At 67.7% G+C, this 18,389-nt stretch overlaps 1 protein-coding gene across 3 annotated transcripts in view; it reads right to left on the minus strand.

Annotated features, from left to right (window-relative positions):
- FLNC (filamin C) overlaps window positions 1-18,389 on the minus strand; it is a 41,573-nt gene that overhangs the window by 11,982 nt on the left and 11,202 nt on the right. For 2 of the 3 annotated variants that reach the window (XM_087765233.1, XM_087765235.1), the window contains exons 12-36: window positions 17,854-18,047; window positions 16,714-16,827; window positions 16,028-16,171; window positions 15,541-15,664; window positions 14,035-14,195; window positions 13,835-13,925; window positions 12,910-13,079; window positions 12,100-12,217; window positions 11,148-11,410; window positions 9,503-10,100; window positions 8,883-9,056; window positions 8,148-8,310; window positions 7,353-7,513; window positions 6,370-6,537; window positions 5,642-5,765; window positions 5,395-5,551; window positions 4,726-4,915; window positions 4,129-4,152; window positions 3,791-4,038; window positions 2,573-2,660; window positions 2,327-2,467; window positions 2,035-2,163; window positions 1,741-1,914; window positions 926-1,087; window positions 233-436 (exon numbers count right to left, since the gene is read on the minus strand). In XM_087765233.1, coding sequence (XP_087621359.1) covers window positions 233-436; window positions 926-1,087; window positions 1,741-1,914; window positions 2,035-2,163; window positions 2,327-2,467; window positions 2,573-2,660; window positions 3,791-4,038; window positions 4,129-4,152; window positions 4,726-4,915; window positions 5,395-5,551; window positions 5,642-5,765; window positions 6,370-6,537; window positions 7,353-7,513; window positions 8,148-8,310; window positions 8,883-9,056; window positions 9,503-10,100; window positions 11,148-11,410; window positions 12,100-12,217; window positions 12,910-13,079; window positions 13,835-13,925; window positions 14,035-14,195; window positions 15,541-15,664; window positions 16,028-16,171; window positions 16,714-16,827; window positions 17,854-18,047 — 4,284 coding nt within the window. The remainder of the gene's footprint in view (window positions 1-232; window positions 437-925; window positions 1,088-1,740; window positions 1,915-2,034; window positions 2,164-2,326; window positions 2,468-2,572; window positions 2,661-3,790; window positions 4,039-4,128; window positions 4,153-4,725; window positions 4,916-5,394; window positions 5,552-5,641; window positions 5,766-6,369; window positions 6,538-7,352; window positions 7,514-8,147; window positions 8,311-8,882; window positions 9,057-9,502; window positions 10,101-11,147; window positions 11,411-12,099; window positions 12,218-12,909; window positions 13,080-13,834; window positions 13,926-14,034; window positions 14,196-15,540; window positions 15,665-16,027; window positions 16,172-16,713; window positions 16,828-17,853; window positions 18,048-18,389) is intronic. The other variant, XM_087765234.1, reaches the window with a different exon arrangement.

The raw sequence follows: 18,389 nt of genomic DNA on the forward strand, positions 1-18,389 counted from the left end.
TGGCCACCATCCCCTCCTGGCCATGGCCACCATCTCATCCCAGCCACGACCACAGCCATGAACCCATCCTAGCCATGGCCATGACCACCATTACATCCCAGCCACAACCACGGCCACCATCCCCTCCTGTCCATGGCCATGGCCACCATCTCATCCCAGCCATGACCACACCATGGCAATCCCTGTCCCACAGCCCCATCCCCACCCGTGGCCCCGGGGACCGTGGTCTTACCGGCACTGCGTGTGTCCACGATGAACTCGGACACCTCGAACGTGTGACCTTCCACCAGCCCCTTGCCCCACACCTTCACCCGGCTGGCGTCCCCGATCTCTGACTGCCCCACCAGGATCTTGAAGGGGCTGTTGGTGACATGCTGCCCGCTCTTCTTCACGCTCACCACGTGCTCGCCCACCTCCTTGGGCGTGAAGGAGATGCCTGGGAGGGGGACACCACTGTCAGCCACCACCTCCAGCCCTGGCCACCACCACCAGCCCCTGGCCACCTCCAGCCCTGGCCACCACCACCAGCCCTGGCCACCATCTCCATCCCTGGCCACCACCACCAGCCCCTAAACACCTCCACCAGCCCTTGGCCACCATCTCCATCCCTGGCCACCACCACCAGCCCCTAAACACCTCCACCAGCCCTTGGCCACCACCAGCTGCCCCTGGGCACCAGCAATGTGCTCTGGCCATGGCCACCAAGCCCCGGGCACCCAATGCCACAGGGCCACCCATCCCTGTGACCCCACAGCCCTGTTGTCCCCTGTCCCACGTCCCCAAGTCCCACATCACCCTCTCTGTGTGCTCACCACCCTCCACCCCATGTCCCAGTTCTCCTGCACCCACATCCTCCTGGCCCCACATGTGCACGTCGCTGGTATCCCCACGTCCCCTGTCCCCCATCCCCGTGTCCCCCACGCACCGATGTGGCGGTTGGGCAGCCGCTTGAGCAGGCAGGGCTCCTCGTTGCCCGATGGCGCCCGGATGCTGGCCGTCAGCAGGCTCAGGTCCGTCTCCGTGATCTTCAGCGAGACATCCGTCGAGGTGCCCACGTTGAGTTGGGACGTCCGCATGGAGTCGTCCCCTATGGAGATGCCATCAGCGGGGCCGGGGGGACGGCAGCCCGAGCTGGGTGGGGTCTCTGGGGTTGGAGATGGATGGGGTCCCCAAGGCCACGTAACAGGGTCCCCATGAGGTCCCCTGGGCCATGTGATGGGGTCTCGGTGGCCACGCAGGGCCAGTCAAGGCCATGTGATGGGGTCTTGGAGTGGATGGGGTCCCCACGGCCATGTGGTGGGGTCCTGGTGGCCATGCAGTGGGGTCCTGGTGGCCATGCAGCTGTCCCCATGGCCATTTGCCCAGGGTCCCCAAGGCTGTGTGAGAGGGATCCCCATGGCTGGGGCTGGACAGGGTTCCCATGGCCATGTGATGGCATCCCCAAGGCCCCATGAGGTCCCCATGACCATGTGATGGCATCCCCAAGGCCCCATGAGGTCCCCATGGCCATGTGATGGCGTCCCCAAGGTCCCACAAAGTTCCCATGGCCATGTGATGGGGTCCTGGTGGCCAGGGATGGACAGGGACATCACGGCCGTGTGATGGTTCCCAGTGGCCGTGCAGGTGTCCCCATGACCACGCAAGTGCCCCCATGGCCACAACCATGCAGGGGTCTCCATGGCCCTATGGAGGTCCCAAGGACCTCGGTGGGATCCCCAAGACCACAGGGTCCCGGCTCACCGGTGATCTTGGCGGTGAAGGGGCTGCCCGGGATGTGCTTGTCATCGAAGCGGACGATGATGTTGTAGTCCCCGGGGGCGGTGGGCAGGTAGGACACGGTGCAGGTCCCGTCCTTGTTATCCTGGCAGGTGATCTCCGCCTTGGAAGGACCTTCCACCGCCAACGAGAGCCCGCCTGGGGGGCACCGGCTGGGCGTCAGGAGGCATTGGGGGTCTCCAGCCCCTCACGGTGGCATTGGGGGGGGTCTCCAAAACCCTCCCAGACCCCCTGGTGCCCCCCTTGGCCACCACTCACCCTCCCCGGCATCCTTGGTGACAATGGTGAAGGTGCAGGGCTTGTTGACCATGCCGTGGCTCAGCCCCGGCCCGTAGGCGCTCACGTGCCGGGTGTTGATGGCGTCCACGTAGAACTGGAGGGGACTCCCTGGGGACATGGGGGGGACGGCGGTCAGGGACCCCATGGGGACACCCCGTCCCGTGGCGGGCTGCTCAACCCACGGGTGCCCAACCGGGGCGAGGTGGCATCAGCCTGGCTCAGCCACCTCCCAGTGGCTCCCAGTGGTTCCCAGTGCCCGCCGTGGTCTCACCGGGGATGTGGTTGCCGTCGTAGCGGATGTCCATCTCGTGCAGCCCCTTCTCGGTGGGGGCGTAGCGCACCGTCACGGTCCCGTCCTTGTTGTCGGTGATGTTGGGTCGCGCCGTCTTCCCCGAGGGCATCCGCACCTCCCCTGGGGCCACCGCGTCAGTCGGGCACCGGGGTGGGGGTCTGGCCCCCGCCCCACTGCGCCCCATGGCCCACCCCACGCACCGCACCCCATAACCCCGCCCCGTACCTGTGATCTCACCCTTCTGCACGGTGAAGGGGATGACGAGGTTGAAGGGCCGGAGGTTCTCAGCGGTGGCGGGGGGCTCCTCCGTGGCCTGACGCCGTGGGGCAGAGAGGAGGTGTAAGAACCACAGCACCCCATCGTGGGCTCCCCACCCCATGGTGCCCACCACCGCCCCAGCCCCATTGTGCCCATCATGGTCTCCCAATCCTATGATGTCCGCCATGGCTCAAACTCTCCGCCCCATGGTGCCCATCATGGTCTCCCAATCCCATGATGTCCACCACGGCCCCAGCCCCGTGGTGCCCATCATGGTCTCCCAACCCCATGGTGCCCACCATGGCCCCAGTGCTCTGCCCCATGATGTCCATGACAGTCTCCAAACCATGGCATTGGTGCTCCGGCCCATGGTGCCCATCATGGTCTCCCAGCTCCATGGTGCCCATCATGGTCTCTCAACCCCATGGTGTCCACCATGGCCCCAACTCTCTGCCCCATGGTGTCCACCATGGTCTCCCACCACCATGGTGACCACCACAGTTTCCCTACCCCATGGTGCCCATCATGGTCTCCCAACTCCATGGTGCCCATCATGGTCTCCCAATCCCATGATGTCCACCACAGCCAAACTCTCTGCCCCATTGTGCCCACGTGGTCTCCCAACCCCACGGTGCCCACCATAGCCCCACTGCTCTGCCCCATCGTGCCCATCATGGTCTCTCAACCCCATGATGTCCACCACAGCCCAAACTCTCTGCCACGTGGTGCCCACCATGGTCTGCCAATCCCATGATGTCCACCATGGCCCCACTGCTCTGCCCTATGGTGCCCACCATGCTCTCCCAACCCCACGGTGTCCCCCATGGCCCCACTGCTCTGCCCCATGGTGCCCCACATGGGCTCCCAACCCCATGACGTCCACCATGGCCCAAACTCTCTGCCCCATGGTGCCCACCATGATCTTCCAAGTCCATAGTGTCCACCATGGCCTCACTGCTCTGCCCCATGGTGTGCCCCACACGGGCTCCCAACCCCATGATGTCCACCACAGCCCAAACTCTCTGCCCTATGGTGCCCACCATGCTCTCCCAACCCCACGGTGTCCCCCATGGCCCCACTGCTCTGCCCCATGGTGCCCCACATGGGCTCCCAACCCCATGACGTCCACCATGGCCCCGATGCTCTGCCCCATGGTGCCCACGTGGTGCCCCCACCGACACCCACCAGGACGTGGAAAGGGCTGTTGGGGACGTGCTCCCCGCCGAAGCGGATGGTGATGACGTATTTCCCGGGCTCGGGGGCGGTGTAGTAGATGTCGAAGGTGCCGTCGTGGTTCTCCACCACGTCCACGTCCAGCTCGGCCCCGTCGGGGGTGGACACCTTGCAGGTCACCTTCCCCTGCCCGGCCGCCTTGGCGTCCACCGTGATCACCGTCTCCTCTCCGATTTGGATGGTGGGACCCAAGCAGGCGCCTACAAGGGGGTTTGGGGGGGGTCAAGGTCGCGGGGACCCCCCTGCCCAGCCCCCCGGCTTCCCCCGCCCCCACCCCCGGCGCCACTTACCCAGTCCGTGGCCCCCAATGGATACTGCAAAGAGAGCAGGGAAAAGCACGTGAGAAGGGGCCGGGGCGGGGGTGGGGGGCGCCGGTTGGGGGGCCGGGGGGCCGACGTGTCCTGCTCTGCGCCGTGGGGGGGCTGGGGGGCAGCGGTGGGGTGGGGGGTGCAGTGGGGAGGGGGGGGGGCAAGGCAGGGGTGCCTGGGGGGGGGATGCCGTGGGGCAGCGCGGGGATGCCGTGGGGCAGCGTGGGGGTACCACGGAGCAGTGGGGGGGATGCTATGGGGCAGCGCGGGGATGCCGTGGGGCAGCAAGGGACACTGTGGGGCAGGATGGGGATGCTGTGGGGCAGGATGGGATGCCATGGGGCAGCAGTGGGATGCCGTGGGGCAGCGAGGGATGCCATGGGGCAGCGTGGGGACGCCATGGGGTAGCGAGGGATGCCGTGGGGCAGCGAGGGATGTCATGGGGCAGCGTGGGGATGCCATGGGGCAGCGAGGGATGCCGTAGGGCAGCGTGGGGATGCCGTGGGGCAGCGAGGGATGCCGTGGGGCAGCGTGGGGATGCCGTGGGGCAGCAGGAGGATGCCGTGGGGCAGGGCCCACCTGTGACGAGGCACTTGCTGGCGTCGCCGGAGGGCACGGCGTGGATGCGGAAGGGGGAGCAGGGGATCTCGTCCCCCCCGTACTTGATGGTGATGGTGTAGCGCCCCGGCAGGTCGGGGACGTAGGAGACCGTGTAGGTGCCGTCCCCGTTGTCCCGGATCGCCGCCTTCTTGGGCTGCCCCTCGGGGTCCTGTGGGCACCGCCCGGCTCAGCACCCATTGCCCTGGGGCTAGGGCACCCTATGGGGCTCAGCACGCCATGGTGTGGGGGCCACGGCACCATACGGGGTTCAGTGCCCCATGCCATGGGGGCCAGGGCACCCTATGGGGCTCAGCACCCAATGACATGGATGCCAGGGCACCCTATGGGGCTCAGCACCCAATGGCATGGGTGCCAGGGCAACATATGGGGCTCAGCACCCAATGGCACGGGTGCCAGGGCACACTATGGGGCTCAGCACCACATAGCACAGGTGCCAGGGCACACTATGGACCTCAGAACCCCATAACACAGATGCCAAGGCACCCTATGGGGCTCAGCACCCCATGGCATGGGTGCCAGGGCACCCCATGGGGCTCAGCACCCCAACCCCCTCTGCCAGCCGCCCCCCATCCCTCCCCAGGGCTCAGCCCCCCACGGCGTGGCCCCCAGGCCCCGGCGGGCGCTCACCAGGATCTGGACGGTGAGCAGCCCCTCGCCGGCGTCGCGGGCGTCGATGGTGAACTCGACGGGCAGGCTGGCGGGGATGCCGCTGGCGCTCAGCCCCGGCCCGCTGGCCCGCACCTTGCTGGCGTCGTGGGCGGGCAGCACCTTGATCTTGAAGGGGCTGTGGGTGGGCACGGGGGGTCAGCGGGGCGCCGGGACCCCCCGGCCCCGGTGGGGGGCCCGTGTCCCCCCCGAGGGTGGTGGTCCTCACCTGCGTGGCACCTCCTGGTCGGCGTATTTGACGGCCACGGTGTAGGGCCCGTCGGTGGCCGGGGTGTAGTTGACCTTGTGGGTGCCGTCACCATTGTCACGAACCTCCACTGGCTCCGCCAGACCTGCGGGCAGCGGTCCTCAGTGGGGCAGGGCGCCCCGTGGGGCAGGGTGGCCCCTGGGGTAGAGCGTCCCGTGGGGCAGGACCCCTCATGGGGCAGGACCCCCTTTGGGTAAGGCACCCCATGGGGCGGGACACCCTATGGAGCATGGGATCTATGGGGTTGGATGCCCTACGGAGTGGGGCATCCATGGGGCAGGGTACACATGGGGCGGGACATCCATGGGCAAGACACCCCATGGGGCAGAGCACTCCCTAGAGGAGGCCACGCCATGGGGTTGGACGCCCTATGGAGCAGGACACCCTATGGAACGTGGGATCTATGGGGCTGGATGCCCTATGGAGCAGGACACCCTATGGAACGTGGAATCTATGGGGTTGGACACCCTACAGAGCAGAACACTCTATGGAGCATGGGATCTATGGGGTTGGACACCCTATGGAACGTGGGATCTATGGGGCTGGACGCCCTATGGAGCAGGACATCCCTGGGCAAGACAAGCCCATGGGTTGGAGCACTCATGGAGAGGGACACGCCATGGGGCAGGACGCCCCACGGAGCAGGACTCCCCTTCCATCCCCGCCCCCCGCCGCGTGTCCCCACGTACCGGAGGGTCCCAGCAGCGTGACCTCGAGGGGCGCCAGCCCGGCGGCGCTGCAGTCCACGGTGAAGGTCTGGGGCACGCGGGCCCTGACGCTGGGGCCCAGCCCCGGCCCCGAACACTTGACCTTGCTGGGGTCCACCACGTCCTTCACCGGCACCCGGAAGGGGCTCCCTGCGGCAGTGGGTGTGGGTCAGGGTGCACAGGGGGTCAGCGTGGGGATGGGGTCGGCGTGGGGATGGGGTCAATGTGGCCCCAGGGACGGCATGGCCACAGGGTCAACGTGGCCATGATGTCAACGTAGGCATGGGGACAGCACAGGGACGGCATGGCCATGGGGTCAATGTGGCCATGGAGTCAACGTGGGCGTGGGGACAGCATGGGGTCAGCGTGGGCGTGGGGTCAGCGTGGGCATGGGGCCAACATGTCCATGGGGTCAACATGGGCGTGGGGTCAGCATGAGCACGGGGACAGTATGGGCAGAGGGACAGCATGGCCATGGGGTCAACATCTCCATGGGGTCAATGTGTCCATGGGGCCAGCATGGGCATGGGGTCAACGTGGGCATGGGCACAGGATGGGGTCAACATGGGCCTGCGGTCAACGTGTCCATGGGGTCAATGTGGGCATGGGGTCAATGTGGGCATGGGGACAGCACGAGGACAGCATGGCCATGGGGACAATATGGCCATGAGGTCAATGTGGGCAAGCGCACAGCATGGGCATGGGCACAACGTGGGGTCAACATGTCTGTGGGGTCAACGTGGGCATGGGGTCAGCGTGGGCATGGGGACACCACGGGGATGGCACAGGTGGGGTCAGTGTGGCCATGGGGTCAGCGTGGCCACAGGGTCACCATGGGGTTGGCCATGGAGTCAGCACCATCACCTCCACCTGCCGGCACCCAGCACCCATCTCCGCCCCACGGCCACCCCCGTGGGTTCCGCGGCCCCCCAGCTCCCCCCGGCCACCCCCAGGCCTCCACGCACCAGGGATGGGGTGGCCACCGAAGGTGATGTTGACGTCGTAGTCGCCGGGCGTGAAGGGGATGTACTCCACCGTGCAGCTCCCGTCCTTGTTGTCCTTGCAGGACATCTTGGCCTCGGAGGGACCCTCGATGGCCAGGCCCAGCCCCCCAGTGCCCGCGCCCCTGGGGACAGGCCACCGCTCAGGGACGCTGCCGGGGGTGGCCTGGCTTTTGGGGTGGGGGTGGCACGTCCATGGTGGGTGCCCGGGGGTGGCCACCTCCATGGTAGGGTGATGGGAGGTGGCATGTTGGTGGGACGGGGCTGGAGGTGCCACCTCCATGGTAGAGGGATGCAGGTGCCACGATGGTGGCAGGGGGGGAAGGTGGCACATCGATGGCAGGGGGTGGAGATGGCACGTTGGTGGCAAGAGATGGAGGTGCCACATCCATGGCAGCGGGACAAAGGTGCCACATTGGTGGCAAGTGGACGGAGATGTCACATCCAGTGTAAGAGGCTGGAGGTGGCACATCCATGAGAGGGGCTGGAGGTGGCAGGTGATGGCATAGGAGAGTGGTGGCACATCCATGGCATGGGATGGAGGTGGCACATCCAGTGTAAGAGGATGGAGGTGGCACCTCCATGGCATGGGATGGAGGTGGCACATCCAATGGCACGGGATGGAGGTGCCATCTCCATGGCAGGGGACAGAGGTGCCACATCCAATGCAAGAGGATGAAGGTGGCACCTCCATGGAAGAGGCTGGAGGTGGCGGGTTGGTGGCATGGGACGGAGGTGACCGGGGGGTCCGCTGCCCACCTGGTCTCCACGGTGAAGCGGTTGGCCTTGCCGACGAGGCCGCCCTCCAGGCCGGGCCCATGCGCCCGCACGCGGCTGGGGTCGCAGCCCTCCGTCACCCCCACGCGGAAGGGGCTCTTGGGGACCGCCACCTCGTCGTAGGTCACCTCCACCCGGTGCATGCCTGGGGACGCGGGGACACGCCATAGCGGGGGGTGTCAAGGGGTTTGGGGGTCCCTTGGGGGGGTCTTAGGGGGCTTGAGGGTCCCTTAGTGGGGTTTGGGGGGCATCTCAGAGGGTTTGGGGGTCCCTGGTTGGGGTTTGGGGGGTTTGGGGTCCCTGATTGGAGTTTTGGGGGGTCTCATGGGGTTTGGGGGTCCCTGGTTGGGGTTTGGGAGGGGTCTCAGGGGGTTTGGGCGTCCCCTGGTGGAGTTTGATGGGGTCTCAGGGGGTTTGGAGGTCCCTTATTGGAGTTTTGGGGGGTCTCAGGGGGTTTGGGGTCCCTTGGTGGGGTTGGAAGGGGTCTCATGGGGTTTGGGGGTCCCTTATTGGAGTTTTGGGGGGTCTCAGGGGTTTGGGGGTCCCTTGGTGGGTTTTGGGGAGGATCTCAGAGGGTTTAGGGGTCCCTTGGAGGTGGTTTTGGGGGTCCCTCTCTGGGGGTCCCCACCGGGGGGACAGGACATCTGGCCAGGCCATGGGGTCCCCTGGGGGTGTTGGGGTCCCTGGGGGGGGCTCAGGGGTTTCGGGGTCCCTCACCGTCCTCGTAGGGGGTGTAGTCCACGCGGTAGGTGCCGTCGCCGTGGTCGGTGACGTAGGTGTCGGTCTTGGCACCGGAGGGGTTGACCACCCGGGCCTTGACGTGGGGTCCCCCCGTCTTGGTGAGCGCCCGGGCGTCCACCGTGAAGTCGGTGGCCACCTCCCGCAGCACCCCTGTGGCACGGCACCCTCAGCACCCGGGCGGCACCCGTCCCACCGCCGAGGGGGCCACCCGGGGAGGGGTCCTGCCCTCTGACACCCCCCCACCACATGGGGGGGCCATGGGGAGGAGGTGGCCAAGGGGAGGAGGTGGCCACGGGGAGGAGATGGCCATGGAGAGGAGGTGGCCGTGGAGAGGAGGTGGCCAAGGGGAGGACGTGGCCATGGGGAGGAGGTGGCCATGGGGGGGAGGCGGCCATGGGGAGGAGGTGGCCACGGGGAGGAGGTGGCCAAGGGGAGGAGGTGGCCAAGGGGAGGAGGTGGCCACGGGGAGGAGGTGGCCATGGGAAAGAGGTGGCCAAGGGGAGGAGGTGGCCAAGGGGAGGAGGTGCCCATGAGGGTGCCCATGGCACCGGGGTGCCCGGGGAGGTTCTGCCCGCGGGGACACCCCTCGCCCTCACCTCGCGGCTCCACGCCTTTGCCGTAGACCTTGACACCGCTGGTGTCCACGGCGGGGTCGACGGTGACGCGGACGGGGAACTTGGGGACGGGGTGGCCGCCGTACTTGATGGTGATGGTGTAGGAGCCGGGGCAGGCCGGGGTGTAGGTGATGGCGTAGGTGCCGTCCCGGTTGTTCTGGATGAGCACCTCCGCCTTCACCCCGGCTTCCGAAATGATCTCGATGGTGAGCTCGGCGTCGCCGGCTTTGGAGCAATCCACCATGAAGGTGGCCACCTCGCCGGCTTTACCGCGTTCCAAACCGGGGCCGCTGGCCGTCACCTTGTTGGGATCGAAGACGGGGGTCACCTCCGCCTTGAAGGGGCTGCCGGGGATGTGCCGGTCGGCGAAGAGGATGTTGATGGCGTAGTCGCCGGGCTCGGTGGGGAGGTAGGAGACGGAGCAGGAGCCGTCGCCGTTGTCCTGGCACTCGATCTTGGCCTCGCAGGGGCCCTCCACCGTCAGCCCCAGCCCCCCGGTGCCGGCGCCCTTGGTGTCGATGGTGAAGGGGGCCGGGGTGCCGACGCGGCCACCCTGCAGCCCCGGCCCGTAGGCGCACACCTGCGGGGAGGCACGGGCGTCGGGGGAGCAGTGCCACGCGCGCGTGCGACGGGGGGGGGGGCGGCCGCGCCGGCGCTGGGAGCGTGCAAGGGACGGGCACGATGGCGGGAAGGGTGCAAGGGATGGACATGATCGCGGGAAGCGTGCAAGGGACGGGCACGATGGCGGGAAGGGTGCAAGGGGTGGGGGTGCTGGCGGGAAGCGTGCAAGATGCAGGCATGACGGTGGGAAGCGTGCAAGGCACGGGCGTGCTGGTGGTAAGTGTGGAAGGCACGGGCACAATGGTGGGAAGTGTGCAAGGGATGGTTGTGCTAGCAGTAAGTGTGGTGGGCGTGCAAGGAGCAGACCGAAGCAGGGTGGGTGTGTAAGGGGATGTGCGGGCAGGGTGGGTGTGTAAGGAGCAGAGCGAAGCAGGGCGGGCGAGCAAGACCACATGCAGGCAGGATGGGTGTGCAAGGAGCAGACCACAGTAGGGTGGGTGTGCAAGGCCACGTGGAGGCAGGATGGGTGTGCAAGGAGCAGACCACAGTAGGGTGGGTGTGCAAGACCACGTGTGGGCAGGGTGGGTGAGCGGGGAGCAGACTGAAGCAGGGCGGGCGTGCAAGGCCACATGCAGGCAGGGCGTGCGTGCAAGGAGCACACCAAGGCAGGGTGGGTGTGCAAAACCACATGCAGGCAGGATGAGCGTGCAAGGAGCAGACCAAAACAGGGCGGGTGTGCAAGGCCACGTGGAGGCAGGATGGGTGTGCAAGGAGCAGACCAAAGCAGGGCGGGCGTGCAAGGCCATGCACAGGCAGGATGGGTGTGCAAGGAGCACACTGAGCAGGGTGGGCGTGCAAGGCCGTGTGGAGGCAGGATGGGCATGCAAGGCGCACACCGAAGCAGGGTGGGCGTGCAAGGCCATGCACAGGCAGGATGGGTGTGCAAGGAGCAGACCACAGCAGGGCGGGCGTGCAAGGCGCACACCGAAGCAGGGCGGGCGTGCAAGGCCACGGGCCAGCAGCCGGGGCACGCCGGCCGGGGCACGCGCGCGTGTCGCACGCTCACCTTGGCGGGGTCGGGGGGCAGCAGGGCCTCGACGGGGAAGGGGCTGCCGGGCAGCGGGTGGCCGTCGTAGGCCACCTCCACGCGGTAGGGCCCCTCCTCGGGCGGGGTGAAGGTGACGGGGTGGGGGCCGCCGGGCGGGGCCGGCCCCACCCTGCAGGGCAGCGGGCGGCGGCCGGGGCCCGTGACCTTGACCTCCACCTTGCCCTGGCCCCCGGCCCCCTGCGCCTCCACCGAGAACTCCTGCGGCCGCCCCACCTCCACCTCTGCGGGGCGGGCGGGGGATGTGGGGTCAGGGGGGCGCCCGCCCATGGGGCGCCCCACGGCCGGGGGGCCCTGACCCCCAGGGTGCCCTAACCCCATGGGGCGCCCCATATTTAGGGGTCCCGTGCCACCCAGGGTGCTCCCACCTATGGGGCGCCCCATATCTGGGGGTCCCATGCCCCCCAGGGTGCCCTAACCCCATGGGGTGCCCCGTATCTAGGGGTCCCGTGCCCCCCAGGGTGCTCCCATCCTATGGGGTGCCCCATATTTAGGGGTTCCGTGCCCCCCAGGGTGCCCTAACCCCATGGGGCGCCCCGTATCTAAGGGCCCCATGCCCCCCAGGGTGCTCCCACCTACGGGGCGCCCCATATTTAGGGGTCCCGTGCCCCCCAGGGTGCCCCCCACCCCACGGGGTACCCCACGACCAGGGGTCCCACAGCCCCCTAGGGTGCCCCCCACCCTATGGGCACCCCATGACCAGGGGTCCCACAGCCCCCTAGGGTGCCCCCCACCCTATGGGCACCCCATAACCAAGGCTCCCCACAGCCCCCCAGGGTGCCCCCCACCCCCCACAGCCCCCCAGGGTGCCCCCCACCCCATAACCGGGGGTCCCCCAGCCCCCCAGGGTGCCCCCCCCAGCTCACCCCACAGCCCCCCAGGGTGCCCCCCACCCCCCCGCACCCCCACTCACTGCTGTTGAGCCCCTGCACCTTGACCTTGCCCAGCTGCAGGGGGGGGGCGACACTGACGGGGAAGGGGCTCCTGGGGACCGGGTCCCCCCCGTAGGTGACCACCACAGCCAGGGGCCCCTGCGGGTGTGCCCGCGCTTTAGGGTGCTGCCGGGGCCCCCCCGACCCCCACCCGCGGGGGGCGGGGGGTGCTGTGGGGCGGGGGGCACCCACGGGTGCTATGGGGCTGGGGGGGGGATTTGGGGACACCCATGGGTGCTATGGGGCTGGGGGGGGAAGATGGGGGCACCCATGGGTGCTGGGGGGTCAGAGTCACAGGGCCGGGGGTCCCCACGGGGCTTGGGGGGGGGGTGTCCCTGGGGCGACAGGCACCCTATGGGGGGGACAGGGACCATAGGGGGTGACGGGGACCCTATGGGGGTGGCAGGGACCATGGGGTTGATAGGGACCATAGGGGGGTGATGGGGACCCTATGGGGGGTGAGGGGGACCATAGGGGGTGGCAGAGACCCTATGGGGGTGACAGGGACCATGGGGGGGTGATGGGGGCCATAGGGAGGTGGCAAGGACCCTATGGGGGGCGACGGGGACCATAGGGGGGTGATGGGGACCCTATGGGGGGTGATGGGACCTTATGGGGGGTGACGGGGACCCTATGGGGTGGTGACAGGGACCCTATGGGGGGTGATGGGGACCATGGGGCGTGATGATGGGGACCCTATGGGGGGTGACGGGGACCCTATGGGGGGTGATGGCGGGGACCGTGGGGGTGACGGAGGCCCCACGGGGCGCCGCGGGCGGTGCCGCGCCCACCTGCTGCAGCGGGCTGTACTTGACGGTGTAGGAGTAGTCGTGGTTGTCGATGAGCTCGAAGTCGCGGACGGCGGGGCCCGGCCCGGGGCCCCCGAACTGCACCTCCAGCGGGGCCTTGCCCGCGCCCTTCGTCTGCACCGTGAAGTGGGTGGGCTGCCCCACCTCCACGCCTGCGCCACGCCGTCAGCCACCGGCCCGCCGACGCGGACCCGCGGCGCCCACGGACACGGACCCACGGACACGGACCCACGGACACGGACTCGCGGCGCCCACGGACCCGCAGTGCCCAAGGACGCAGACCCGCGGACACGGACCCACAGACACCCACGGACACAGACCCAAGGACACGGACCCACGGCACCCATGGCACCATGAACACAGACCCACGGACACGGACCCACAGCACCCATGGCACCATGGCACCCACAGACCCATGAACACAGACCCACGGCACCCACAGATGCGGATCCATGGACCCGGACCCATGGCACCCACGGACATGGACCCACGGCACCCACGGACCCAAGGACACAGACCCACAGACACCCACGGACACGGACCCACGGACACGGACCCACAGACACAAGCCCACAGACACCCACGGACACAGATCCACAGCACCCACAGGACACGAACCCATGGCACCCACGGACAAGCACCCAGCCCCACAGCCCCCACATTCTCTGCCCCACAGCACCCAGCATCCCTGCCCTCCATCACCCAGCCCCACGGCACCCATGGTCCCTGCCCCACAGCCCCCGCCCCACGGCACCCACGGACACGGACCCACAGACACCCACGGACACGGACCCATGGCACCCAGCCCCACGGCACCCACGCTCCCTGCCCCACAGTACCCAGCCCCACAGCACCCGCGGTCCCTGCCCCCCAACCCCCGCCCCACGGCGCCCCGTCCCCCCCTCACCCGTCCGGCTGAGCCCGGGTCCCTCGGCCTTGACCTTGCTGGCGTCGTGGGAGGGGTCCACCCTGATGCGGAAGGGGCTGCTGGGGATCTCCTGCGGGGGAGAGGGCGACGCCGTGGACAGAGCCCCCCGCCCCGGATGACCTCAGCGGGTGACGTCACCCGGCGTGGGGCCGGCAGGGGGGGGGACGGGTGCCCGCTACCTGGTTGGCGAAGAGGACCATGATGGTGTAGAGGCCGGCGCCCGGCGGGGTGTACTTCACCGTGAAGGTGTCGTTGTCGTTCTTGATGATGTCAAAGTCGATGTCGGCCTCCAGCGGCCCCACCACGCCCGGGGCGCACTTGATGCCGATGCTGACGTCACCTGTGAGGGGTCCCCGCCGTCAGCCCCATGGCACCCTGCGCCTCCGGGGCGGCGCCAAGGGACGGGGAGGAACCAGGGACGTCAGGGTGGAGCAGGACCGGGGATGGATGAAGGAGCAGGGATGATGGACCAGGACCAGGGATGATGGACAAGGGATGATGGACTGGGACCAGGGATGAAGGAGCAGGGGTGAAGGAGCAGGGGTGAAGGACTGGGACCAGGGATGATGGACCAGGGATGATGGACCAGGACCAGGGATGATGGACCAGGGATGAGGAACCAGGACTAGGGATGATGGACCAGGGATGATGGACCGGGACCAGGGATGAAGGACCAGGACCAAGGATGATGGAGCAAGGATGAAGGAGCAGGACAAAGAATGCAGGACCAGGGGTGAAGGACCAGGACCAGGGATGAAGGACTGGGACCAGGGATGACGGAGCAGGGATGAAGGACTGGGACCAGGGATGATGGAGCAGGATGATGGACTGGGACCAGAGATGAAGAACCAAGACCAGAGATGAAGGAGCAGGGGTGAAGGAGCAGGGATGATGGACCAGAACCAGGGATGATGGACCAGGGATGAAGGACCAGAACCAGGGATGATGGACCGGGACCAGGGATGATGGACCGGGGGTGAAGGACTGGGACCAGGGATGATGGAGCAGGGATGATGGACTGGGACCAGGGATGAAGAACCAAGACCAGGGATGAAGGAGCAGGACCACGGACCAGGGGTGATGGACCGGGAGCAGGGATGAAGAACCAAGGATGAAGGAGCAGGATGATGGAACGGGACCAGGGATGAAGGAGCAGGGGTGAAGGACTGGGACCAGGGATGAAGGAGCAGGGATGAAGGACCAGGGATGAAGGACCAAGACCAGGGATGAAGGAGCAGGGGTGAAGGAGCAGGGATGATGGACCAGGACCAGGGATGATGGACCAGGGATGAAGGACCAGAACCAGGGATGATGGACCGGGACCAGGGATGATGGACCAGGGGTGAAGGACTGGGACCAGGGATGAAGAACCAAGACCAGGGATGAAGAACCAAGACCATGGACCAGGGGTGATGGACTGGGAGCAGGGATGAAGAACCAAGGATGAAGGACCAGGGATGAAGGACCAGGGATGATGGACCGGGACCAGGGATGAAGGATCGGGATGATGGACCAGGGATGAAGGACTGGGACCAGGGATGAAGGAGCAGGGATGAAGGAGCAGGACCAGGGATGACGGAGCAGGACCAGGGATGACGGACCAGGACCAGGGATGAAGGACATGGGTGTCATGCCCACAGAGGGGTCCCTGTGGGTGGCGGGTGCCCCCTGTGGTGGGTACCCACCCTGCCCGGCCTCGCTGCAGTCAACGGTGAAGTAGGTGGGCTCATTGGCCTTCAGCCCCGTCTTCTCCACGCCCGGCCCGTAGACCTTCACCTTGCCGGGGTGGCTGCCCTCGCCCACGTTCACCTGTGGGCACATGGAGCGTCGCCAGCGGGCACCCGGGGTGCCGTCTCCACCCTTGGCACCCCGTCCCTGTGTCCGTCACCCCATGGGACCCCCTTCCCCACCCCAGCACCCTAGGGGTCCGGGACCCCCATCTCCATGCCCAGCACCCCATCCCCATGTCCATCACCCCATGGGACCCTTGTCTCCACCCCTGACACCCTGTCTCCATCCCCATCACCCCATGGGACCCCCAGCCCCACCCTGGCACCCCATCCCCATGGGACCCCCATCTCCATCACCCCATGGACCCCCATCTCCATGCCCAGCACCCCACGGGCCCTCCACAGCCACCCCAGCACCCCATGGGCCCCCCATGGCACCCACGCGGAAGGGGCTGCGGGGGGTGGTGACACCCCCCCAGGTGACGATGACGGTGTGCTTGATGGCCTTGGTGGGTACGTAGACGCAGCGGTAGGTGCCGTCCCCGTTGTCCTTCACCTTGATGTCGATGGGGAAGCCCTCGGCGTCCTACGGGCACCGGGTGGGGGTGAGGGGACCCGCCAGCACCCAATGGCGCCCAACAGCACTCAATGGCGCCCAACAGCACCCAACGGCACTCAATGGCACTCAATGGTGCCCAACGGCACCCAACGGCGCCCAACGGCACTCAATGGCGCCCAACGGCACTCAATGGCGCCCAACGGCACCCAACGGTACTCAATGGCGCCCAACGGCACCCAACGGCGCCCAACGGCGCCCAACGGCACCCAACGGCACCCAACGGCACCCAACGGCACCCAACGGCACCCAATGGTGCCCAACGGCATCCAATTGCGCCCAACGGCACCCAGTGGCGCCCAACGGCACCCAACGGCGCCCAACGGCACCCAACGGCACTCAATGGCACCCAACGGCACCCAATGGCGCCCAACGGCACCCAATGGCGCCCAACGGCACCCAACATCGGCACCCAACATCGGCACCCAACATCGGCACCCAACAGCACTCAATGGCACCCACCACCGGCGCTCAATGGCGCCCAATGTCGGCACCCACCATCGGCACCCTACCTGGGCGTAGAGCTTGAGGGGGCCCTTGCCGGCGCCGCGGGTGTCGATGGTGAACTCTGCCGGCCGGTCCACGATGCAGCCGGTGGGCTCCAGCCCCGGCCCAAAGGCCTTCACCTACGGGTGGGGGTGGGGGGTCAGGGTGGTGTCGGCACCCCCGGCAGGGTGGGGGGTGGGGGCAGGGAGAGCCGCGCACGGGGGTGCGGGGGGGGCAGAAGGGGGCGCAGTGTGGCACAATGGGGCGCAGCAGGGTGCTATGGGGCGCAATGGGGTGCAGTGGGTTGCTATGGGGTGCAATGGGGCGCAGCGGGGTGCTATGGGGTGCTATGGGGTTCCACAGGGTGCAATGGGGCGCAGTGGGTTGCTATGAGGTGCAAAGGGGTTCTACGGGGTGCAAAGGGGTGCAGCGGGGTGCTATGGGGCACAGCAGGGTGCTATGGGGTGCAATGGGGTTCTACGGGTTGCTATGGGGCACAGCGGGGTGCTACAGGGTGCAATGGGGCGCAGCGGGGTGCTACGGGGTGCAATGGGGCACAGCAGGGCACAGCAGGGTGCTGCGGGGCGCAGCGAGGTGCTATGGGGTGCTATGGGGTTCTATGGGGTGCTGCGGGGCACAGCGGGGTGCTATGGGGTGCAACGGGGTGCTATGGGGTGCAATGGGGCGCAGCAGGGTGCTACGGGGTGCAATGAGGCACAGCAGGGCACAGCGAGGTGCTATGGGGTTCTACGGGGTGCAATGGGGCACAGTGGGGTGCTATGGGGTGCAACGGAGTTCTATGGGGTGCAATGGGGCACAGCAGGGTGCTATGGGGTGCAATGGGGTGCTATGGGGCACAGCGGGGTGCTACGGGGTGCAATGGGGCACAGCAGGGCACAGCAGGGTGCTGCGGGGCGCAGCGAGGTGCTATGGGGTGCTATGGGGTTCTATGGGGTGCAATGGGGCACAGCGGGGTGCTATGGGGTGCAACGGGGTGCTATGGGGTGCAATGGGGTGCAGCGGGGTGCTACGGGGTGCAATGAGGCACAGCAGGGCACAGCGGGGTGCTGCGGGGTGCAGCGAGGTGCTATGGGGTTCTACGGGGTGCAATGGGGCACAGTGGGGTGCTATGGGGCACGGCGGGGTGCTACGGGGCGCGGCGCTACCTTCTCGGGCCAGGAGTCTCCGGGGGCGGGCAGGATGTGGGCGATGAAGGGGCTGTCCTTGATGTCCTCGTCGTCGCACACCACGTGGACGGCGTACTCCCCCGCCTCCGTGGGCCAGTAGCGCACGTCGCAGGAGCCGTCCCCCTTGTCGTCGCACTCGATCTTGGCCTGCGACGGGCCCTCGATGGAGAAGCCTGGGGGACGGCGGGGGCACCGTCGGGTGACGCCGTCCTCCCGGTGACAGGGCCACGTCACCCCCGTGCCCGTGGCCCCGGTCTGCGCCCATGTCTCCATCGTGGTGGCACCTAGGCCGTGCCCACGTCCCCGTGGTGGTGCCACCCCCTATGTCTCGACGCCCATGTCCCCATGGTGGTGGCCCCCCAGTCCACGTCCCCATCTCCGCTGTGGTGCCCCCCCGTCTGTGCCCGTGTCCCCAGGTGCCACCCCATACATGTCCACGCCCATGTCCCCATGGTGGTGGCCCCCCAGCCCTTGTCTCCATTGTGGTCACCCCCAGCCTGTGCCCATGTCCCCAT

This window comes from Nipponia nippon, unplaced genomic scaffold, assembly GCF_047370975.1.
Source record: "Nipponia nippon isolate SJK-2023a ecotype South Korea unplaced genomic scaffold, ASM4737097v1 scaffold_3, whole genome shotgun sequence".
NCBI classification, from domain to species: Eukaryota; Metazoa; Chordata; class Aves; order Pelecaniformes; family Threskiornithidae; genus Nipponia; species Nipponia nippon.